The sequence below is a fragment of the Balaenoptera acutorostrata genome, chromosome 19 (genome assembly GCF_949987535.1).
Source record: "Balaenoptera acutorostrata chromosome 19, mBalAcu1.1, whole genome shotgun sequence".
NCBI lineage: Eukaryota > Metazoa > Chordata > Mammalia > Artiodactyla > Balaenopteridae > Balaenoptera > Balaenoptera acutorostrata.
Window position 1 is genome coordinate 14,874,926 of NC_080082.1, and position 24,831 is coordinate 14,899,756.

At 41.5% G+C, this 24,831-nt stretch overlaps 1 protein-coding gene and 1 long non-coding RNA gene across 2 annotated transcripts in view; both read right to left on the minus strand.

The window, feature by feature from the left end:
- LOC130705723 (uncharacterized) overlaps positions 1–2,223 on the minus strand; it is a 93,990-nt gene extending 91,767 nt beyond the window's left edge. Inside the window, exon 1 of the long non-coding RNA XR_009006101.1 lies at positions 2,047–2,223. This is a non-coding gene — a long non-coding RNA (uncharacterized LOC130705723). The remainder of the gene's footprint in view (positions 1–2,046) is intronic.
- Positions 2,224–4,329: 2,106 nt separating this feature from the next.
- TAT (tyrosine aminotransferase) lies at positions 4,330–14,749 on the minus strand. Its single transcript, XM_007198226.2, has 12 exons — positions 14,641–14,749; positions 13,797–14,043; positions 13,537–13,641; positions 11,264–11,331; positions 10,232–10,390; positions 9,888–10,026; positions 9,406–9,458; positions 8,486–8,638; positions 7,732–7,860; positions 7,311–7,394; positions 6,151–6,249; positions 4,330–5,421 (listed from the first exon to the last, which is right to left on the minus strand). The coding sequence occupies exons 2-12, from the start codon at positions 14,029–14,031 to the stop codon at positions 5,281–5,283; spliced, it is 1,365 nt and encodes a 454-aa protein (XP_007198288.1). The 5' UTR covers positions 14,032–14,043; positions 14,641–14,749; the 3' UTR covers positions 4,330–5,280.
- Positions 14,750–24,831: the final 10,082 nt, after the last annotated feature.

A 24,831-nucleotide genomic window follows, 5' to 3' on the forward strand; every position in this document is an offset into this window, starting at 1 on the left:
CAAGTATTTTATTCTCTTTGATGCTACTGTAAATGAAATTGTTTTCTTAATGTCCTTTTCAGATTGTTCACTGTTAGTGTATAGAAACACAACTGATTTTTGCATGCTGATTTTGTATCCTGCAATTTTGCTACATTTGGTTACCAGTTATAACCGGTTTGCGTGTGTGGGCGCCCATAATCTTCAGGGGGTTCTATATAAAAGATCACATCATCTAAGAACAGAGATAATTTTACTTCTTCCTTTCTAATTTGGACACCTTTTATTTATTTTTCTTGTCTATTTGCTCTGTCTAGGACTTCCAATACTATGTTGAATAGAATTGGCAAGAATAGGCACCCTTGAAAAGCTTTTAGTCTTTCACCATTGAATATATTAGCTTTGGGCTTTTCATAGATGGCTTTTTTCTTTTTTTAAAATAAATTTATTTATTTATTTATTTTTGGCTGTGTTGGGTCTTCATTGCTGCTCACAGGCTTTCTCTAGTTGTGGTGAGCGGGGGCTACTCTTCATTGCGGTGCACGGGCTTCTCATTGCGGTGGCTTCTCCCGTTGAGGAGCACAGGCTCTAGGCGTGTGGGCTTCAATAGTTGTGGCACACGGGCTCAGTAGTTGTGGCGCACGGGCTTAGTTGCTCCGCGGCATGTGGGATCTTCCCGGACCAGGGCTCGAACCCGTGTCCCCTGCATTGGGAGGCAGATTCTCAAGCCACTAGGAAAGTCCCCATAGATGGCCTTTATTATGTTGTGGTAGTTTCCTTCTATTTCTAGTTTGAGTGTTTTTATCATAAAAAGGTGTAGAATCTTGTCAAATATTTTGTTAGCATCATTGAGATGACCAGGTCGTTTTTGTCCTTCATTCTGTTATTGAGGTGTATTACACTGACTGATTTTTTTTCATTTGTTGAACCATTCTCATATTCCAGGAATAAATCCCACTTGGTCAGGGCTTCCCTGGTGGTGCAGTGGTTAAGAATCCGCCTGCCAATGCAGGGGACACAGGTTCGAGCCCTGGTCCGGGAAGATCCCACATGCCGCGGAGCAACTAAACCTGTGTGCTACAGCTACTGAGCCTGCGCCCTAGAGCCCGTGAGCCACAACTTCTGAGCCTGCGTACCACAACTACAGAAGCCCACGCACTTAGGGCCCGTGATCCGCAACAAAAGAAGCCACTGCAATGAGAAGCCCGCGCGCAGCAACGAAGACCCAACGCAGCCAAAAATAAATAAATTTAAAAAACAAAAAATCCCACTTGGTCATGGTACATAATCTTTTTAATGCACTGTTGTATTTGGATTGCTAGTACTATGCTCATCTTCTCTGTATTGTTCCAATTTTAGTATATGTGCTGACAAAGCAAGAACTCCCTGTGGCTTTATTTTTTAAACACGGGATAACGTACTTTGAATTTCATAATGTACTTTGCATTTCAATTTTCAAATGAGTAAATGTCTCAAGGAGCAAGAATTCTTTTCTATGCTTGAAACACTGACAAAAATTAAGACACACTTGCTAGTTTGCAGACTGTTTTCTTCGCAGAATTAGCACCACCTGCTTCCTACATAATACACCTCAACTAGAGTGTCTGAAAGTGACTGTTTCTTTGGAAGGTGCTGTGCAACAATCTGACCCATAGAGAGCATCCAGATTTGAGGTTTCTATGACACCATTATGAAACCCGTTTGTAAACACACACAAACTGTTTAGAGTAAATAAGAGTATGAATAAGATGTACCGGGAATTCACTTCTCCAACAGATTCAATACTTCAACCTTTAGAGTACTTAAAATACAGGCCCTCCTGCACAGTAAAGTGTGGTGTGCGTGAAGCACAGCGGAGGATTCACCTTTCTGGCTCAGCAGAAATCCAAATATATATGCCATGCACTCGGGACCGTGGAGGATACGATTCTTTTAAGAAAATTTCCAGGGACAATACTTTTGAAAACTGACAACAGCTCCTGGGAACTTCTGCTTCTGTTTCACAACTTACGGGACTTACTGGCACCCGCCCACAGCTAGGAAAAGGTTAACAGGTATTTACAATACCTAAAGATGACTTGTCGACTTTCTGGAAGCCTCCCGCCTGATGTGGCCCGAAAAGGGGGCAAAGGAGGAAGGGAATCTCTCAAAAAGGCGCGGGTCCGAGAAATAGGCTGAAGTAGGAAACAAAACCAACCCTCCGGATAAAAGATAGTCGCTCCAACTAGAGATACGCAACCTCGCCGGCGCCTCAGCTTCTGCGCCTGCGCCCAGAGCGGCGTCTCGTAGTCCCACGACTGCGCATGCGCCCTGAGTAGTGCGATGCCCTCCCTCGCATCTGAGTCTGCGCAGCCGTGGGTTCTTTCCCGCCCTCTACCCCACCCCAACTCCCCCACCCCTCCATCCCCCGACCCCCTCCTCTTCCAACACAGTCACCCAGAGCAGGGTTGAGTCGTTGGTGACTGCTAGGGACTAGAGTGGGACGGTGTGTGGTACCGGGTCAGTGGTAACTCGCCAGTTATCGCGTAGGCGATGCTCGGGTTAGACAGGTGAATTCACAGCTGCGAGCCCTTGTCTCTGACCTTTTAAAGCATCCTTTGTTTTATCCTGGGACGCTCGGAAGCCACCATCCTGCTGCCGCCCTCCGCGAAGCAGCTGGGAATTGTCTCTTGGGAATTTTAATCTTGTTCGGAAGCAGCCCCGACCAGGGGGTCCTTTTTTTATCCAGAATCACCCAGGATATGATGGACAGAAATGTCATCCCTCCTTAGGCTTCCATAGAAGCTGAATTAAAAAGTTGAGTAATAGTTACTTTGAAGAAAGGAAAAAAGAAAAGGAAAAATTCACACACAAAAACATTTATGTGTACACAAAATAATCTCGAAGAATGGATCAGCAACTGCTACTGTGATTACCTCAGGGGAGAAGAAAAGGTGCTGAAGGACTGGCATGAGTGTTTTGTTTATTTTTTTGCATCGTTTGAAATATGTCCAATGTGCATGTATTTTTTGTTTATTTTTAAAAATTATTTATTTATATATTTTTGTCTGCGTTGGGTCTTTGTTGCTGCGCAGGGGCTTTCTCTAGTTGTGGCGAGCAGGGGCTACTCTTCACTGTGGTGCACGGGCTTCTCATGTGGTGGCTTCTCTTGTTGCGGAGCACGGGCCCTAGGCGGGCGGGCTTCAGTAATTGCGGCTCGCGGGCTCTAGGGCACGGCCCCTAGATCGCAGGCTCAGTAGTTGCAGTGCATAGGCTTAGTTGCTCTGCGGCATGTGGGATCTTCCCGGACCAGGGCTGGAACCCATATCCCCTGCATTGGCAGGTGGATTCTTAACCACTGCGCCACCAGGGAAGTCCCCGTTTTGTTTTTTAAATCTTTGAATGTTCATTTGACTCCCTTACCAAAATGGTAGATTAGATATCAAGGAAATTTGGAAATTCAAGAAGTCTGTCTAGATTCAGTAATGCTGGATAGAATTATACATACGTGTGAAGATAAAACGTTTTGTGTAAACCACTAAGTCTTCCTGTTTATTTCTGGACAGATATCCTTGGGAGTTGGGGCCAGAAGTACAGGAAAAGAGGAGCCAGGAATTTTCGAAAAATCGGCAGGAATGGCATACAGGAAACAAATGTTTTTCATCTCTATCATTGTATATTCCTCTTGGTTTTGCTGAAGAAAATTGAAGGGTAAATTTTAGTTCACCGAAGTCCGACATAGATGGGAAGGGGATGTTTGATGTTTATTTTTGTAAAGGAAATTAATTGGGTGTGGTTGGCAGAGTTGAGACTTGAAGTTCCTATTCTAGGTAAGGAAAACATCCCTTAGTGAAGAATTTCCAGATTGATTATGGTATATTACTGCCCCTAACCTTGCAAAATAACTTCAGGCTCCCTCCTCCAAGGGAAATGGTTAGGAAAAAATTAGGCAACTGTGCTTAAGAGGACTTGCAGACAAAAAGCTCATATTGAAAGATGAGCACACCAGACACACCTCATTCTCTTGGTTAGCTGAACCAGTTCAACTTGTTACCCAGTGAGTGGTTAGTAGATCTAGACAAGTGTTGGAATTTGGAGAGTGGGGATCCCAAAAGCTGAAAGTGTGAAGTCAGAGGCCAGGGGTTTATAATGTTGCTTCTTAGTTTGTCTTGTTTGTAAGTACAAGCAAGAAGTTGAGCTCCCAAATAAAATATTTTAGGAATAGTGTTTCTTAAGTGACTCCAAATGTCAGTACATCTACAAAGAAATAAATGAAACCTAGTGGGTAATAAATCAATCAGACTGAGCAATAAGCAGTACCTGGGGATAGAAATTCCCCACAGAGGAGAAAAATGACATCACAGAAGAGAATACTTAGTAAAATTTATTTAAAAAAAAAAAGAAAAAGGAAAACAATAATTTATGCCCTTGGCAAAATAAAAGATCTTTTCAATATAAATGTTTCTTAGAAAACATATGAAAAGATAATATAACATATATATCAATAAATCAATATCAATGTTACAGCAAAAGTAATAATGATTCTATAACAATGACAAGTGAAGAAAATTCTGGCCCTTACACAGCAGCGTTCCTGGAAGGTCCTCTGATTCCTCCTTTTTTTAGTACAGAGGTGCCCTCATTTTAAGAAAGCCTGATACACATATATCTACATTTAGAAACTCTATCAATTAAATTTCTCTGTATCACAAAATAATTCTCTACAAAAAAAAAAAAAATCAACGAAAAGTTTCTGTAAGTGATCCTTCAAATTGGCAAGCTTTCCTAATGTGTTTAGAATTAACCAAATACATGTGTCCCCAACTTCTTTCATGATAGCATTATTGCATACAGTGAGGTACACCTGAAGTGAGCCAATGACAGAGTTGGGCTTCAGACCTGACTGAAGAGAATGCGTTCTTACTTAGAGTAAGAGGAAATGGTTGGGGGCACGAGTTCCCTCAATCGTTTGATTCTCTAATCCTGAGTTCTTAATTTTCCTGTCTCTACTGTTTCCTGGGTAACTTTGTTCACCTGGTACTCTCAAGCTAAAAGGAGGAAGTCATATGGGAGGATGGATTGATGGAAGTCATACGGGTGGATTAATGAATTAGTGAGTCACTCCAGCAGAGCAGAGTGAGATGAAATCTGGGGTTCAGAGTGTGTGTGTGGATATAGCTGGGGGAAAGCTGGAGCAATTCTGAGCCCTTGTCGTGGTATTTGCGAGGCCCCTCTCCCAGAAGGGGCACCTGAGGAGCAGCAGGGCTCAGTCCCGCTCTCCCCAGCCGGATGGGACACGTACTCAGGAGAACGGACTCCGTCCTATTTGTCACACTCCTCCTGGCTCCCTTCAGCACAATGGTAGTGCTGCTCACAGAACTCCTGGATCCGGCTGCAGGCCTCCAGCATCATCACTTCGGGGATTGTGATTACCACCCGGAAGAAATTTGGGTACTCGAAGCACTGCAAAAATAAAAGCCTGTTATTCTCAGAGCAATTGAATCAGGGACTGGACCACCCTAATATGGCCAGGGCCCTAATCAGCAAGAAGCAGTGATGCCATTTACCCAGGGCTATCATTTCACTCAATTCCTACCACTGGAGTGTTAAGCCAGTAACTGAGTTAATTTATCTTAAAAGGAATTTGTGGGACAAGCTTGGTTTCCTCTCACCTAGAATGTTCAACCACAATTTTTCTTCCTGGATGGGGGAGAAACAAATTTTAAATAGAGGTCATGAGACCCATCAGTTTGAATCTTTTCAAAAGAGAATACAGTAGTCCCTCGGTATCCATGGAGGGTTGGTTCCAGAACCTTCGAGAGTACCAAAATCCGAGGATGCTCAAGTCCCACATATAAAATGGCGTAGTATTTGCATAACCTACATACATCTTCCTGTGTACTTTAAATTGTCTCTAGGTTACTTATAATACCTAATACAATGTAAATGCTATGTAAATAGTTGCCAGTCTGCAGCAAATTCAAGTTCTGCTTTTTGGAACTTTCTGGGATTTTTTTCCCCGCATATTTTTCCATCCACAGTTGGTTGAGTCCTTGGATGAGGAACCTGTGTATATGAAGGCCGACAGTACGCTTTGTTGGGGGAGAAAAAGTCAGGCTAAAGACCAGCTCAGGGAGCGTTCCTGAGGCTCTAGAAACCGTTGAGAGTGTCCTGAGAGACATAAGCACTCACTGTTGCCGGGAGGCAGTGGACAGATTGCTCAGCAAATAACTGCTCAGTGAATTCCACATCATTCTCAAATTCTGGGAAATGTTCCATCTCAATTCCAACCTATACCAATAACAGGGAGATGCAAATTTATCAGGAGGGAAAACAGGCCAACTCCCTATGCCACAAATTAAGGTAGGGACTGCTCTAAAAAACATCTTGGAACTCCACTGCTGATAACTAAGAGTTCTTGCTCTATGAACTCACAGAATTTTTCATAGGGAAGAGAAGATATATTTATATTAATGTTTTAGTTTACTGAAGGGTTCCTTCTTGGATGCTGATAAATGAAAGCTGGAAATAGGATGCCAGTGTTTCTCAAAAAAGGCACTATTGGGACTTCCCTGATGGCGCAGTGGTTAAGAATCAACCCTCCAAAGCAGGGTACACAGGTTCGAGCCCTGGTCCGGGAAGATCCCACATGCCGCGGAGCAACTAAGCCCGTGTGCCACAACTACTGAGCCTGTGAGCCACAACTACTGAAGCCCGCGCGCCTAGAGCCCGTGCTCTGCAACAAGAGAAGCCACCGCAATGAGAAGCCCGTGCACCACAAGGAAGAGTAGCCCTGTCCGCCGCAACTGGAGAAAAAGCCCGCGCGCAGCAACGAAGACCCAAAGCAGCCAAAAATACATTAATTAATTAATTATTTGTTTTTAAAAAGGCACTATTACCATTATGGGCCAGGCTATTCTTGATTGCATGGAACTACCCTGCCCATTGAAAAATATTTAGCATCCCTGGCCCACAAAATGCCAATAGCACCCCAAACAGTCTTTCTGAAAACAAACAAAATTCCTATATATCCCCAAACATTCCTAGGGAACCAGATCTCTCCCAGGTGAGAATTACAGTAGTGTGGAAAGCCTCTTATTTGTGTCTTATGTCATCCCTGTATCTACATATAAAATGATTCTCTGTATGAAGAATTAAGTCATTTTAAGAGTTTTTTTCTTTTTCTTCTTTTTTCTTTTTTTTAGCACTGAGGTTAAACCACATCAATGGGACAATTCAGAACAAGGCAGTTCCTAAACTGACTGGCTCAGGAGCCCATGTGGTTGTCTTCGTGAGCCCTGCAGACTGGCTTCCCCCACCTACCACCAACTGCCTGCCACCCACATACTCACCATGAGGTACATGGCCCCAGAAGGGCGGATGGGCCGGAGTCCAGGGATGGCAGCCAATGCCCCATAGCAGAGATCCGCATTGGACTACGAGAGGAGACAGAGACGTCAAGAATGAAAAGTTAAGCAAAAGAAAAACCAAGTCATTAAAAGGAGAGCCCACATCAAAGGCAGAGAACCTAAGTTTGCTCTCCTGGCATAAGGGGTAACAAGATAAAAACTCTGCCACTTGAAGCTTTTGGCCAGGAGCAGGGTGGATTGCCAGAAGTTAGAGAAATGTATGGGTAGATATTTACACTGATGCCACCTCCTGGTTTGGAAGCCCCATCATGGAGCATTGCTCCAGAAATGAGGAGCCATTATTCCAAATTCCACTGGTGGTGTTGCTTGACTCCCAAAGTGGAAAGTCATGGGCTGCCCTTACCTCGAGGAAGCTTAGAGTGTTGTGGTAGAACTCGTGAGGGGTGCGATGCAGGATGCTTTTCAGAGCTCCCTGGACAAGGGTGCAGGGTCCCAGGATCCGCTGACTCAGCTTCACCAGCCCATCTCGGATCTAAAAGCCCCCCAGCAAACACATTATTTAGCCTTTCTTAAGCATCTCCACTGTGGAGATCCTTGTTCTGCCAATTCTTTCTATCAAGTTTTTAATCTCTGGAGAAGTGATGGTGCCTAGTGTCATTCTTAGATCAGACCACGTAGGTTTGTAGCCCAGCTCTGCCATGCACTGGCTGTGTGACTCTGGGCAAATTATACAACTTCTCTGTGTCTCATATTTCTCACCTGTAAAATGGAGGTAATACTAATACTGGCCTCACAGGGTTGTTAGGAGAATTAAATTGAAATAAAGTACATAAAGCACTGGCACATTGTAATCCCACAAACAATATTAGGTATCATTACTGCTATTGTTTCCTTTTTTGTGGTACTAAAATTGGAGGTAGATGGAACTTCCTCACCAAGACAGAAAAACTGAGTTTTGGAGAGGAATAACTAGTACGGTCTTTATCCAGTGTCTTTCCAGGCACACGGAACTACAGGGCCAAAAAGAAAGAAAAAAACTCCCTCCTTACCACTGTGCATGCAAAGTAAATAAATAAATAAACAAATATTTAGAAAAATATATATATACATATAATCGCCCCTAAATTAGACATACTATTTCACCACATTGCTCTCACCTCATTGCCAAAAATATCTCTTCGGTCATGGATGAGGATCCAGCCCATCCTCCAGCCAGGAACCAGCCAGCGCTTGGCCAGCCCCCCACAGGACAGGATGGGGACATTGCTGCTGAGGGTGGCTAGAGGTTCAAATTTGGAATCTGAAAACACCTGAGGAGAAGAGGTGCTTGTTACCGTTGTCTTCTGGTTTACTTTCCTCCAAATCCCATGCCTCGCAAAATTTTCCTTATATCACTAGGGACAGGGTCTCAGATTTACGGGCTCATTCCTACCCTGAAGCATGATTGGGATCTCAAGAGCCTTCAGAGGGGACTATCCAAAAACATTTAACCCAGTATCTAGTCTAGATTAAAGGAAGCCTAAAATGAGGAAACTGACCCCAGCCCTTGGCTCTAGGGAATGAATGACCGTTGAAGTTACAGATTTCACAATAATATATGGGTCCATAATCCCTTATGTGAAATTCCTGGGCTCAAGTATGTTGCAAAATGTAGAATTGTTTGGATTTTAGAAAGGTTATATAGCACATGTACCATATATTATATAACAGCCGCAGGGCAATCTGGGACAGCACTCCTTATCAAGCAGAGTAGCTGTTCCGCCCCTTTCCTTACCCTCTTATACAGATCCATAAGTGAGATAAATAAAGATTTACAAATATCTTTATATCAGGCCAAGTCAGGTTTTGCCACCAAATGAATTCCAAAAATCTTCGGATTTTTGTAGCTTTTTGGATTTTGGAAAACTGGCTAAGGGGTGGTTATCTGTATATCTGTTTAGAGCGCAGGGGTACTGATTAGTGCTGTACTGAAATGATTAGGATATGCTTCTGATTATTCTAGGTGCCACATCTAAAGGTGCCATGAGATAACTTGGGATTGAGAGTATGGAAGTGATGCATCCTACCCAAGACTCACCATGTCTCCATAGATCTCATCAGCTAAGATGGGGACACACTGCCGTGCAGCCACTGAAAATAAGAGAAACATGCTGAAATCATTTTTAATGTGAATTGCCTTAGCATTTAATATTTACCTGGGCTTATTATACTTTGCATTTCATGTTTGTCTGTTTCATCTTCCTCTTTAAGAACTATAAACTCTTCTTATACTCTTCCAGGGTACAGAGCCTAAATTTGCTCTTTAATTAACTAGATATTTCAAACCCTCTCTTCCACATGATGGGAGTGGTGAAGAGGCAAGTATTTCCTCTTTTTCTCCTTCTTTCAGGAAATTCCTACCTTTCCAGGGGCACACCACTCACTAGGGACCCCAGTGGAGCCCTCCCACCTCCATCCTAGGCTTGGAACTTAGTGAAGGACTCCCTTCTCGTTCCGTGAAACAGCTGAAGGATTCCATCCCCATCTTCTCCCCTGTCAAGTGAAGTCTGCTGGACTTACCTGCCAAAATTTTCTGGAGATGACTTCTACTGAACACTGACCCACAAGGGTTTGATGGATTATTGACAACGAGACAAGCTGTCTTTTCATCAATCAGAGATTCCAGTTGTTTCAGGTCAATTTCCCAAAACTTCTCTGGCTGGGGAGGAAAGAAGGGGGAGACTAAGATGATTCTGAAAAATGTAGGAGGACTACTCACTTCACTCAAAGGTATAATGTAAATAACAAAATGTGTCTGTGGCCTCGACCACCCACTTCCAGATCTTTCTCTGCTAAGATAACGGTCATATATTTTTATGAAGTAGTAATTGAGCTCTTGTGTCTAAAATTGAAAAGTCATTTACCAATAAATTGTAGGGTTTGACCTCGATTCCCATAGATTCAGCCAGAGTCCTGTAGAGAGAGAAGCCAGGTCTGGGAACTAGGATGTTTTGCCCTGGGTTGGCCAGCACAGCTAAACAAAGTTCAATAGCCTGACTGCAGCCACTTGTTAGAATGACATCCTGTGAAGAATAGAAAAGTTTCATTTTGTTAGGGGTTCCAACAGCAACAGGAGAAAAGAGGTTATCAGATGAATGAGTGGGTAGCAAAAAAAAACCTTATTTTTACAAACTCTATGTAAAGTAGTGGGGACTGTACAAAGCCAAAATTGAAAGAAGTGAATATGTTTATATATGTGCATATCTAAAAGTTGTTGAAAATGTTGGCCACTTGAGAGAAATAAATCACTTTAAAAAGAACGGGTTGGCTGTGACTCAGCAGACCTCCACGAGAGATCATTATGACCTTGGACTTTTTCACCTGGTTATTTATTTACTTTTGACCAGAGATTTGAAACCTGACTCTCTTCTGAAAGACAGATATAGGGCACCTCTTAATGTTAAGAAATACTGACCCCCACCCAGTGGACAACAGAGCAGAGGGTAGCATTTAAACTTGGCCCTGCCATCAATCCAGTATGCCATGGAACCTCGATCTTCCCATCTAAGTGACCTTAATGGCAGTGAAGGAAGCTACAGATTAATAAAAGATCCTATTGGTAAAATGAAAAATTTCAATTATTTGATGTTTATGAATTATTGTTTTTCAATGATCTTCTGCAGAGAATCAAATATAGGGTGACCTCTGAGTCCTTTAAGCCTCCTTGAGACAGACACTATATGAGTTGTATGCAACGTTATTATCATACTATAATGACATTAAATATAATCACTGATTAGTGGCCTCCCCGTATGAAAAGTCCTCGAATTGCCAAAGGGAAATTATCCTTAGTTTTTTTTCCACTTGAAACCCTTATTCCTCATGGAACAGAAACAAGGAAAAGGGTAGAGTTTGCCCGATATTGTTCCCAAGCTGGTGCCTTGTCTAGGGCTCACCTTAGCTTCCAGGGGTGCCTCGGGACAGCGGTAATAAGAAGCAACCTCCTCCCGACTCGATAAGTAGCCTGAGAGAACAGAGCAGAGTGAGGAAGCTGGAAGTTTTCATCCCCCAGCTGACAGCTTTGCCCTTAAGTCAACAGGGCTTTGAGGCTACCTACTGCCCCAGCTCAGAGCACATGCAATTTAGCTTAGCTCTCTGTCACTATAGATAAAGGAGATTAACTTTATATCTTACAATTTTATAATGAGCACAAATGTATAAATAATAACAAAAAGAGTTCCCCAAACTATAAAATACTCTGCAGCATCTTGGTTACTGTGATTATGTTTTATTTTATTTTAGATTATTTAATCTAAAATTTAGATTAAATAATCTAAAATAGGATTAGATTATTTAGGATTTAGATTATTCCTAAATCCCTTCCAGGTATTATATTTTTTGAAAACTTGTAATTAATGAATTCATTACCTTGGGTCCATTTTAACTTTTTCACATTGTATTGTATACCTATTAGTATTTTTCCTTTTCAATTATATTGAGGGACTTCCCTGGTGGTGGAGTGGTTGAGAGTCTGCCTGCCAGTGCAGGGGACAGGAGTTCGAGCCCTGGTCCGGGAGGATCCCACGCGCCACAGAGCAGCCGGGCCCACGCGCCACAACTGCTGAGCCTGTGCTCTGGGGCTTGCAAGCCACAGCTGCTGAGCCCATGTGCCACAACTGCTGAGGCCCCGCGCCTGGAGCCCATGCTCCGTGTGGGGGGGGAAAGGGGCCACCGCGGTGAGGAGTGGCCCCCGCTCGCCGCAACTGGAGAAAGCCCATGAGCAGCAAGGAAGACCCAACACAGCCAAAAATAAATAATATAAATTAAAATAAATTTTTAAAAATTATATTGAAATTAAAAGTTTTTCCTTTTGAATTATATTCTCATACAATAGTTCCAAATGTTGGCTTACAAGCTTGAAGTATAGACAGTTTCATACAAATTATTATGTTTTACAAAATTGCTCTCCAGAAAGATTGTCTTCAGTTACCAAGACTAGAGGCAATATTTCCTAATGTTTGTTAAATTAATAGGTAGAGATAGGTCTCTTGATGTTATACAAATTAGCACTTCCTTAACTACTAATAAAGAAGAGTATTTTCTAGATATATATTATTATCTGTGTTTCCTTTGGCATGAAGTGTTCATATCCTTTGCATTTTGTCAAATGGAGACTTGGTTTTGGGTTTTCAGGTTAAGTCAGTTTCCTAATACTTCGGATATAAAAGTCATTATAAACTTTTAAAAAATTTTATTGAAGTATAGTTGATTTACAATCTTGTGTTAATTTCTGCTGTACAGCAAAGTGATTCAAGTTATACATATATACATTCTTTTTCATATTCTTTTCCATTATGTATAAACTTTTTTTACAACTTAACTTTTGGTTTTATTTTGTTTTGATTTTTATTTATGAAACGTCATAAAATGTAAATAATCAACCTAAAAATCACATCCCTGATATCTCTTTAAAGTGTTTTTAAAATTCTATTTTAGCATGAAACTGGATTTTTATTCTGCATTAAGAATATGTTTCTATGTGCACACATACACGGGGGGGAAGTGTGCGACAGTGAAACAAAGTCAAGGAATCACTTATTTTACCAAAATGTTTAGGGTAGAAATGTTTAATAGATGGAGAGAGTTAAACCTAAATAAGAATAATTTCTTTCTGTCCTAAACAAACCTTCTATCCTCCAGTAGGTCAGCTCATTCTTTGCTGTTCTTGGTTTTTTTGTTTTTTTTGTTTTTTGTTTTTGCCTTGAAACAAGCACAATTACGTTGAGAGTGTGATTAGGACCGTAATTAAATTAAACCTTGAATGTGTAGAGAAGGAGCAATAAAGCCAAGAAGCTATTTACACAGGGCAGTAATTAAATTAATTTAGGAGCTAGAGGGCTTTGTAAAGAAGCAGGTGCAGCCAAACTCAAGGCCTCCGTTTAGAATTAGCGATGAGAGAATAGGAGCGTTATTTGAGAAATAAGTGTGTAATGGGAACCCAGAGCAGGGAGGTGCCATAATGCCAGAGGAAGCCGGGAAAGAAAGACCTTGATGGCTTGAGGTTAAGCATGCTGAGACTCCTTTCCCCAAACCCAACAGCCATTTTATCTTGGCTTCTCCTTAGGAATTACGCATCAGGAAAGCAAAGAGGAGGGCTAGACATTTATTCCTATTAGAAGAGCACTAAAGATTTGGAAGCCACCAGATTAGAGTCTCAGGAGGAATTTACCAGTGGAGGGGGCATAGCCGTTATACTTCCCCGAGTCAAGGGCATCTTTTATTGCTTGGGTAACTTCAGGATCTGTAGGCAGGTTTCCAAACACTGTAGGGTCCCCTTTTCATGGGGGGAAAAAAAAAGAACCGCCAAGAGGTTAATCTTCCATGCCCAGTGCTCAGACCCACCCTCCACCTCCATCCTCTCCAACCAACCCATGAGGATGGGGGTGGGAGGAACAATGCCTGCCTCTCGGTCAAGTGTCTCCAACTCACCAATTGACAGAGCAATCGTGGTCTTGTTTGGATTTGGCTTCACCTTCATGCTGTCCACAATGGCCCGGATGGGATTGAAAGTTTTGTTGGACATGTCCGAGGGCCTCACGGACCATCTGGCCTTCCTGCCTTTCATTTTTCCCGGCACAGAGCTTCTCCCAGGGATGTTGACATGCACATCCAGCACTGAGGGGAGGTTGCCATGGTCGTGCAACTGAATCACGTATGGGTCCATCACTAACAAAGACTATGGGGAAAAAAAGGGGTCGCTGTGACACTAAGAACAGGCATCATCCTGGGGGGGCTACAGTTGGACCTAAACACTGGGGTGATTTCACCAGACATCTCTTTCCAAACTCCTTTCTCATGTAAAGTAGCTTTGTTATGAATGTGGGGAGTTTTAAGACTTTTCCCTGAGAAGGAAAATAAGCAAGAGCGCATTCTACAATCTTAGCCAAGAGTGTTCCATCAAATACTTACCTACTGTGAGATTTGCTGTGTGCAACTGTAATCCCCAAGAAAATTTAACCACGCTCTCAGTGAAACCAAGGAAAAATGACATGAGAACTGTTAAACAATGAAAGCATGTGTGTTCCTTCCTTTCCATGCAAGGAAGAGTCTCCCTAACACTTCAACAGACTGTGTCTTGTCCGGTGCAAAGAAGAAGCAGGAAGAACCATTCTACGTTGTTAGACATTTAGTGTTAATATCGTCATTAGTAAAAATAAAGCCCCATTCCATAAGCATCTTACTGTCCTGTGGATAAAGAAGTCAATACACCACAAAGAAAAAAGTGCGTACTCCAAATCACCATCACCAGATTAGCTGAGGCTTGAGATTTTACCTTCTGAGTAAAGGAGAAGCAGCTTCCAAGTAGCCAAACCAGGAAGTCGTCTTAGTTCTCTGGCAAGTTACAGTGACAGTGAATTCAGATGCAACCTCTGACTCCTGAAATAGTCCCACAAATGGGCGTTGGGCCTGAAACTTTCATGCTATTGGTTCAGGTGAGAACTGAGCAGCCAGCCCTCCTCTTCCCTCCCCTCCCCACTTTTTGCTTCTTTTTACCTCTAACCCTGCCTCCACCTCCACCACCAAATCAGGAATTTGAACTCGCTCTGTGTTAACTCTTTCCGCGTACTTTGTGAGATGTTTGAAAGGACTGTCAGAGAGGTAGTTAGGATTACAGTTGGTAACTTTTATTAAAACTTTTTTGTTACAGAACGACCTATTAAAATTTCAATAGTACAGAAATGTATAGAGTAAAAAGTGAGAGTCTTGCTATCTGTATGTTCCATTCTCACTCCCAGGGCCAGGCAGTGGTAATGATTTGGCCATTTCGATCCATTCACCAAGATGGATAGATGATAGTAGATCAATTGATCTATAGATGATAGATAGATAGATAGATAGATAGATAATGATAGTAGATCAATTGATCTATAGATGATAGATAGATAGATAGATAGATAGATAATGATAGTAGATCAATTGATCTATAGATGATAGATAGATAGATAGATAGATAGATGATAGATTAGATGACAGATACATAGATACAGAATTTTATGTATTTTCAAAACAAGCTGAGATCATGCTCTACAACTTGTCGGGCAGCATGCTTATTTACTTCCTACATCTTGGGCTCTTTTCCTTGTCAGTCCACAAAGTTCTACTCCAGCAGGAACACACTGCACAGTAAGAGTAAACTAAGGCCCCCTCCATAAATATCTTACCTCCATAAATATCTTAAAAGTACACAGTCTCCAAGGCAACCAAAACCTGTGCAATTGTGAATTCTCCTTCATTTTCCTGTTGTGGAGCTACTGGAAAAATAAGATGTCAGGTGAGATCTAAATAAAAAACTTTGCTAGGCAAGCACACCAGAGATCTCGGCATTCCTGTGAGCCTGTGCAAAGTACCACCCACCCAAGGGTTAAGAGGAGCCTCAGTGACCCCATGGCTCAGATCCTATCTGTTTATTTATTGAGAGACAAAGAGCTGTTACATAAGCTCTGTCTTCTCCAGCTGCTTATCAGTGATTTGAGTCTCCAGTGGGGTTGAATAACCTTTTATTTCTCTGGTGCTTCTATCTCTTAGTGCTTTGAAAGACTTGCCTAATGCATTCTCTTCCCCACTCCAGTGAAGTGAGCATTTACCACTTCATCTCACCAGTGGAGAAGCAGAAGCACCAGGCAAGGGCAGGAAGCCAGTCAGGTCAAAGAGAATTTAGGTTCTGAAGCCCTGAGCCCTGAGCTAGTAATCGAGACTGCTCTGTTTCAGAAAGCTATGTCTACAACATCTAAAAAGACAGAAAAGGAAAGACTTAAGTCAGCTCTGCTCTTTGGCACCCTATAGCAAAAGGTGAATGGCTTGTTTTACTAAATGCAGTGAAACATTGTACAGAAAGAAGTATAGGGGCTTCCCTGGTGGCGCAGTGGTTGAGAATCTGCCTGCCAATGCAGGGGACACGGGTTCGAGCCCTGGTCTGGGAAGATCCCACATGCCGCGGAGCAACTGGGCCCGTGAGCCACAACGACTGAGCCTGCGCGTCTGGAGCCTGTGCTCCGCAACAAGAAAGGCCGCGACAGTGAGAGGCCTGAGCACCGCGATGAAGAGTGGCCCCCGCTCGCTGCAACTAGAGAAAGCCCTCGCATAGAAACGAAGACCCAACACAGCCAAAAATAAATAAATAAATAAATAAATTTATTAAAAAAAAAAAAAAAAAGAAGTATACTTCACAGGCTGGACAGACTGCCCTTGGTTAAGTTGCCAAGTGAGAACATGGTGTTATTTCCAAAGCACATAGATTTTGTCAGGAGAGAAGACCACCCTTTCCTAAATGCTTTCATTCCACCACTGCCGCCATTTAAAATATAACATGTATGTGCTGGAGAAAATCAGAAAAAATTAAAAGCATTTATAATCCACCACCACTCTTAATACATTAGTCTTACTTTCCCCCCACAAAGTTTGGATCTTGTTCTATATACATATTTTTTAAATTGAGATAAAATTTATATAACATAAAATTCACCATTTTCACCATTTCAAAGTGTAGGATTCAGTGATTTTTTTAGTTCATTCACAACACTGTGCAACCATCACCACCATCTAATTCCAAGACATTTTCATTGCTCCAGAGAGAAACCCCATACCCAAGAACTAGCCCCTCCCCACTTCCCTCCTCCCAGTCCCCCCCAACCACTAATCTACTTTCTGTCTCCATGGATTTGCCTATTCCTGACGTTTCATACAAATGGAATCATACAATATGTTATCTTTTGTGTCTGACTTCTTTCACTTGGCAAATATTTTTCAAAGTTCATCTATGTTGTAGTGTGTATCAGTACTTCATTCTTTTTTATGGCTGGAAAATAGTCCATTGTGTGGATATACTTCATTTGTTCATCCATTCACCAGCTGCTGGCCATTTGGGTTGTTTCCACTTTTTGGCTATTATGAATAATGCTGCTATTAACATTTGTATACAGGTTTTTGTGTGAACATATGTTTTCAATTCTCTTGGGTATATACCTTGGGATAGAGCTGCTGGGCCATATTATGGATAGTGTTTGCATTGTGAATTTTTAAATTATATCATGAATAGTTTCCCATGTTATGAAAAACATTCCATCATAGAGGACTACCAGAATTTACTGAATAATTTTCCTATTGTTGGACATAATGTGGAGTCTAGTTTTTATCATTGTAAGAAATGCTGCCAAGAGCATCATTTTATGTAAATATCGGTTCATACACTTTACTATCTCCTCAAGATAAATTTTACTATCCATTGACATACTGAATTGAAGACAATAAACATTTCGCTTTTACTTTTACTCTCCTAATAATTAAAGTATAATATATCGTCATATAATAAATTCAAATTTAGATGTTTATGAACTAAACCTTCTTTCCCCATAATCCCATTCCATAGAGATAGCCCGTTTAGCCATTTCTTGGTTATCTTTCCAAGTGTCTTCGGTGTCTACACAATAATTGTACACCTGGTTTTGGAGTTGTTCAAAATTATATATATACTATATGTTTATTCTGAAGCTGCACTGTCTCTTATTGTAGCCACTATTCATAAGTGGCTATTGAGTACTTGAAATGTGCTTTGTCTGAATTGAGATGTATTGTTGGTGTAAAATATACATCAGGTTTCAAAGACTTATATAAATACTGTAATGTAAAATATCTCATCAATAGTTTTATATTGATTACATGCTTAAATAATATTTGAATTTATTGAGTGAAATAAAATATACTATTAAAATTAATTTCATCTATTTATTTTGACATTTAAAATATTTCTATTAGAAAATTTGAAATTACTATGTGGTTTGCATTCCATTTCTATTGAATAATGTTCTATAGCTTGCTTTTTTTTTAACATCTTTATTGGAGTATAATTGCTTTACAATGGTGTGTTAGTTTCTGCTGTATAACAAAGTGAATCAGCTATATCTATACGTATAACCCCATTTCCCCTCCCTCTTGCGTCTCCCTCCCACCCTCCTTATCCCACCCCTCTAGGTGGTCACAAAGCACTGAGCTGATCTCCCTGTGCTACGCGGCTGCTTCCCACTAGCTAGCTATTTTACATTTGGTAGGGTATATATGTCAATGCTACTCTCTCACTTCGTCCCAGCTTACCCTTCCCCCTCCCCATGTCCTCAAGTCCATTCTCTACATCTGAATCTTTATTCCTGTCCTGCCTCTACGTTCATTAGAACCTTTTTTTTTTTTTTTAGATTCCATGTATATGTGTTAGCATACGGTATTTGTTTTTCTCTTTGTGACTTACTTCACTCTGTATGACAGACTCTAGGTCCATCCACCTCACTACAAATAACTCAATTTTGTTTCTTTTTATGGCTGAATAATATTCCATTGTATATATGTGCCACATCTTCTTTATCCATTCATCTGTCTATGGACACCTCGGTTGCTTCCATGTCTTGGCTACTGTAAATAGTACTGCAATGAACATTGTGGTACATGACTCTTTTTGAATTATGGTTTTCTCAGGGTATATGCCCAGTAGTGGGATTGCTGGGTCATATGGTAGCTCTATTTTTAGCTTTTTAAGGAACCTCCATACTGTTCTCCATAGTGGCTGTATCAATTTACATTCCCACCAACAGTGCAAGAGGGTTCCCTTTTCTCCACACCCTCTCCAGCATTTATTGTTTGTAGATTTTTTGATGATGGCCATTCTGACTGGTGTGAGGTGATACCTCATTGTAGTTTTGATTTGCATTTCTCTAATGATTATATAGCTTGCTTTTTAAAAAGTCTTAATAATATGTTGTGTGGACGTTCTTTCCATTTTCGTACATAGAGATCAACTTAATTCCTTTTAATGGCTACATAGTGTTCAGTTAACCATTCCACTGTTGTTGGCTATGGGGCAGCTTCCAATTTTTTCTTTCTATTACAAATAAATCATATTGAACACACATTATTTATGATTGGGAATTTTTATGAGTATCCTGTAATTTGTGGGATAATTTCCTAGAGGAAGAATCACATTTCAAACACTGATAGACCTGCAAATTGATCAAATAATAGACTATAGGGAGAAGAGACAACACAAATATGTCTTATTTTGACAACTTCTTGGAGTTCAGACCAGCTGTCAGAACCACATATCCTGCTTGAGAGGTGACACAGGGAATCAGCTGAGTGTTACAGCAGTGGTTCTCCAGGTGGACAGAATCTCAGGGATTAAGACCTCCTCTTGACATTGGCCTTTGCAAGAGTTAAGTCAGGCAAAGATGAGATTGTCTCAATGTTAGAAGCTATTGCCACTCAAGGTTTAGACTTGCAAAGATCCCAGCTACACTGGAGACTCAGGTTCAACCCGCCCTCCCACACACACAGCCAATAGGCTTGGTGTCCTGTCCCCACCTCGACATTATAAACCGGGAGCCTTAGATTATTCAGACTGATAATCCCCCCTGGGCGGCAGCAGGGTCAGCTCATCTATATCTCTGGTTTTCTGTCCTTCTCATTGCTTGGCCCCTGGGGCATTCCATTTTTATCTTTGGAGCTCAGTTAGGTATTTTGTTATATTTAACCCAACAGTTTTAGATATTTTTATAACTGGAGATCTTCCAGGTCCTCCTGACCTCAATATCACCAGAAATGAAAGTCTCTCCTCATTAATTTGAAATGTCACCTTTATCTTGTACTAAATTCTTCTATCTTCCTAACCCTTTATGGAATACTATATTCTAGAATGAAAAATTTTACAGTTCTTGATATGCATTGGCAGCTTCCTTTCAGAATGGCCAATAACCTTCCTGTCAGTAATTGTTTGCAAACCCTGGGAATTATTTTCCACAAAAATCTTTGCCAAATTGATTGATAGGAAAAAAGGATATTAAAGGTTGCCGTTATTTCTGTTCCTTTTTATTTTAGTGAGGGCAGTCATTTTTCATGATTTAATATTAGCTCTTCTCATGTTGTGAATTACCTGTTCACATCCCTCACCTGTCTTGCCCAGGGGCTCAACTTTTTCTTAGGTGAGACCTGGACAGAGGAAGCCACTGCAAGGCAACAAAACAGCAGCACTGAGATCACTGGCCCAGCCTCCTCTGTCTCAACCCAGCTGGCTCAGACTCAGGTTTACAGATCAAAGAACAGTGAGTAGCACGGGGTTTGGGCAGGTGGTCCTGCAAATAGTGCAGCTGACGCAGAACCAGCAGGGCCGAGGGGGTGTGAAGGGGACAGGGCCTGCTGTATCAGAAGGTCATCCCCATGGCACGCCCTCATTCAGTAGCTGAAAAAAAGCAAACAAAGCAAACAAGTTTTGGTAATACCCTTCTTCTGTAGCTCATGTTTTCTCTCGATAGAAAGCTGAGGGGGGAAATCAAAAGAGAAGGCTCAACTCTGCTTACGGAGCCTAACCGCCACCAGGTAACCTTCACTGGACAGTCAGGGCCCAGTAAACCGTGGAAATACTCACTAAAAGCTACACCAACCAGCCATTAAGGCTTTCACTTAAAAATTAAACTTGCATTGAGTTTGTTCTTAAGTATAACACTATTGTGTTTGCCATAGAAAAGTGTTTCTATGTGTGTGGTAAAAAAACACGTAACATTAAATTTGCCATCTTCATCATTTTTAAGTGTATAGTTCAGCAGTGTTAAGTATATTCACACTGTTGCACAGCAGATCTCCAGAACTTTTTCATTTTGCAAATCTGAAACTCTATACCCGTTAAACACTAATTCTCCCTCTCCCCTCCCCACAGCCCTTGGCAACCACCTTTCTACTTTCTACCTATTTTCTGACAGGAAAGTATTTTAAAAACAGTTACATCACCCAGAGATAACCACCGTTAACCATCTTGCCCACAATTAATATTTTGAAATATATTTTTTCCTAGGGGTACATCCACAGGCTTTATATATCAGAATTTGGTATTCCACGAGTCTCTTTTTACATGATATTGTGATCTTTCTAAGACTGTAAAAAAATTTTTGAATTTCTTTTTAGGGATCACCTAAAACCCTGGGTCTCCCATTTTTATACATCTCTTTCCACACCCTTTTTTTCTCGACCCAGGCATAAGAGTTTATGCTCACCGGGTATCTATCCCATACCCAGCACTGTTTGATATGCTCTACCCAAATCAACTCATAATCCTTATCTCCATCCCAGAAGTAGGGCCTGTTTCATCTCCACTTTACAGATGAAAACGAGTCCCACAGTAGTGAGTGGTGAGTTGCAGTTCCAGTTTCACCATCCAGCTCCAGATCCCATTACACAAGTCTGCCCCATTTTATTTTTTTATTTTTTTTATTTTTTATAAATTTTATTTATTTATTTATTTTTGGCTGCGTTGGGTCTTCGTTACTGTGCGCGGGCTTTCTCTAGTGGCGGCGAGGGGGCGCTACTCTTTCGTTGCGGTGTGCGGGCTTCTCATTGCGGTGGCTTCTCTTGTTGTGGAGCACCGGCTCTAGGCGCGCAGGCTTCAGTAGTTGTGGCACGCGGGCTCAGTAGCTGTGGCGCACGGGCTTAGTTGCTCCGTGGCATGTGGGATCTTCTCGGACCAGGGCTCGAACCCGTGTGCCCTGCATTGACAGGCGGATTCTTAACCACTGTGCCACCAGGGAAGCCCTGCCCCACTTAAGAGGACCAAGTGAGTTGGGAAATACAGTCCTTTCTTTCCTAAATAGAAAAAAATTAAAATAGTAAAAAGAAAAAAAATAAACATGGAGGTCGCTGGGGATAACTTTAAGAAAATAATGAATGAACTGTGTGGATTAAGCATGGAGGATTCACCTGCCTTTTATTGCTTATAATTAGTTACTTTGTAACTTTTCATCCTGAACCATTCCCAATGATCACTCATCTGCTGGGTACAGAGGAATGCATATGTTTTAACTCCCCTGGTGGAGAGTAAGCTCCCTGAGGAGGTACCAGGTGGGGAGCATTCCTTATACTTCTCTACATCCTCCTTCAGGTCTGGCGTGGTAACTTTACCAGCCATACTCAATACTTGCTCGCCAGTTGGCAGTGAATAGTACATAAACCAGAGGGAAAGGAATGGCAGAAGGGGTGGTCAAATGAGAGGAAACCCAAGCCTTTGCACAGTTATAGAAGAGGAGGTGAGGAATTCGGGTCCTAGTTTGTTCCCACATTCACTATCTCATGTAATTTAAAAAAAAAAAAAAAACCACAAACAAACCACAGACCTGTGAGCTAGACAGATAGAAGGCTATCAGAACAGATAGGTGAACCTGGTTGAGCTTTTTAAATTTAAAGTAAACTTTTTTATTTTAGAATAGATTTAGACGGACTTCCCTGGTGGCGCAGTGGTTAAGAATCCGCCTGCCAATGCAGGAGACAGGGGTTCGAGCCCTGGTCTGGGAAGATCCCACATGCTGTGGAGCAACTAAGCCAGCTAGCCACAGCTACTGAGCCTGCATGCCACAACTATTGAAGCCTGCGCGCCTAGATCCCGTGCTCTGCAACAAGAGAAGCCACCACAAAGAGAAGCCCGCGCACCACAATGAAGAATAGCCCCTGCTCGCTGCAACTAGAGAAAGCCCTCACGCAGCAATGAAGACCCAATGCAGCCAAAAATAAATAAATTTATTTAAAAAAAATCTTGTATAGAATAGATTTAGATTTACAGAAAAGTTGTGAAGATAGTACAAAGAGTTCTCACATACACCTCACCCAGTTTTTCCCATTTTTAACATCTTATATTACCATGGCGTATTCTTAGTCATAACTAAGAAATAAACATTGGTCCATTAACCTTCACCAAACTCCACATTTCACTTGGATTTCACTAGGTTTTCCCACTAACACACTTCTTCTGTTCCAGGGTCCCATCCAGGAGACCACATTACATGTAGTGGCCATGTCCCCTGAGTCTAATCTAATCCCAAACAGTTTCCTCTAATCTGGGACAGTTTCTCAGACTTCCCTTATTTTTCATGATCTTGGTAGTTTTTTTTTTTTTTTTTTTTTTTTTTTACATTTTTTTTTTTTTGGTGGTATTTATTTATTTATTTATTTATTTATTTATTTTTTTAAACATCTTTATTGAAGTATAATTGCCTTACAATAGTGTGTTAGGGGCTTCCCTGGTGGCGCAGTGGTTGAGAGTCTGCCTGCCAATGCAGGGGACACGGGTTCGAACCCTGGTCTGGGAAAATCCCACATGCCGCGGAGCAACTAAGCCCGTGCGCCACAACTACTGAGCCTGCGCGTCTGGAGCCTGTGCTCCGCAACAAGAGAGGCCGCGATAGCGAGAGGCCCGCGCACCGCGATGAAGAGTGGCCCCCGCTTGCCACAACTAGAGCAAGCCCTCGCACAGAAACGAAGACCCAACACAGCCAAAAATAAATAAATAAATAAATAAATTAATTAATTAATTAATTAATTTAAAAAAAAAATAGTGTGTTAGCTTCTGCTTTATAACAAAGTGAATCAGTTATACATATTCAATATGTTCCCATTTCTCTTCCCTCTTGCATCTCCCTCCCTCCCACCCTCCCCATCCCACCCCTCTAGGTGGTCACAAAGCACCGAGCTGATCTCCCTGTGCTGTGCGGCTGCTTCCCACTAGTTATCTATTTTACATTTGGTAGTGTATATATGTCCACGACACTCTCTTACCCTGTCACATCTCACCCCACCCCCTCCCCATATCCTCAAGTCCATTCTCTAGTAGGTCTGTGTCTTTATTCCCGTCTTGCCACTAGGTTCTTCATGGCCCTCTTGCACTGTTGGTGGGAATGTAAATTGATACAGCCACTATGGAGAACAGTATGGAGGTTCCTTAAAAAACTACAAATAGAACTACCATATGACCCAGCAATCCCACTACTGGGCATATACCCTGAGAAAACCATAGGTCAAAAAGAGTCATGTACCAAAATGTTCATTGCAGCTCTATTTACAATAGCCAGGACATGGAAGCAACCTAAATGTCCATCGACAGATGAATGATCTTGGTAGTTTTGTGTAGAATGTTCCTCAACGTGGGTTTGTCTGATGTTTTTCTCATGGTAAAAGGGAAGACAAGTTGAGCTTTTAATGTTATGGCCACTCACTTCACATCAGGGCTCTAAAGGTTAAAGAGGAAATAAAGCTTTCATTTGTTTGCTGGTTAAAGCACCTGCTTGCTACTTCTCTCATGGAGTTTAGCAAATCATACCATCCTGTTTGTTTTGTGCTTTGCATAATCATTTAAACCATTCTCCCATTAACTCAGTCATTTCTCTTTAGGCAGAACTTGGAGTTCTTTCATTTGAGGATGGCCAGAACTTCAATCTCACTCCAATTCTTAGCATTCATCAGGAAAGAGTGTCATTTGTACTTATAGGGGGAGTCACCAAGCAAATAAGCTTAGATTCTTGGGAAATGATTCTGTGTTCTTGCCATTCCAATGTTCAGAATAATCTAGAGTCTCAACTATGCTCCAATCCAGCAGCCTATCTCTAGACTACAATTTCTCACTATTTTTCTAATAATAAAAATATTATTTTTGGCCCTGTTTTTAAAA

Coding starts and splice junctions, on each gene's coding strand:
- TAT (XM_007198226.2), bottom strand. CDS start 14,031: ATGGACCCATACGTGATTCAGTTGCACGACCATGGCAACCTCCCCTCA. Junction 10,391..11,263: donor AGGCACCCCTGGAAGCTAAG/GTGAGCCCTAGA, acceptor TATTCTTCACAG/GATGTCATTCTAACAAGTGG. Junction 8,639..9,405: donor ATGAGATCTATGGAGACATG/GTGAGTCTTGGG, acceptor TCTTCTCCTCAG/GTGTTTTCAGATTCCAAATT.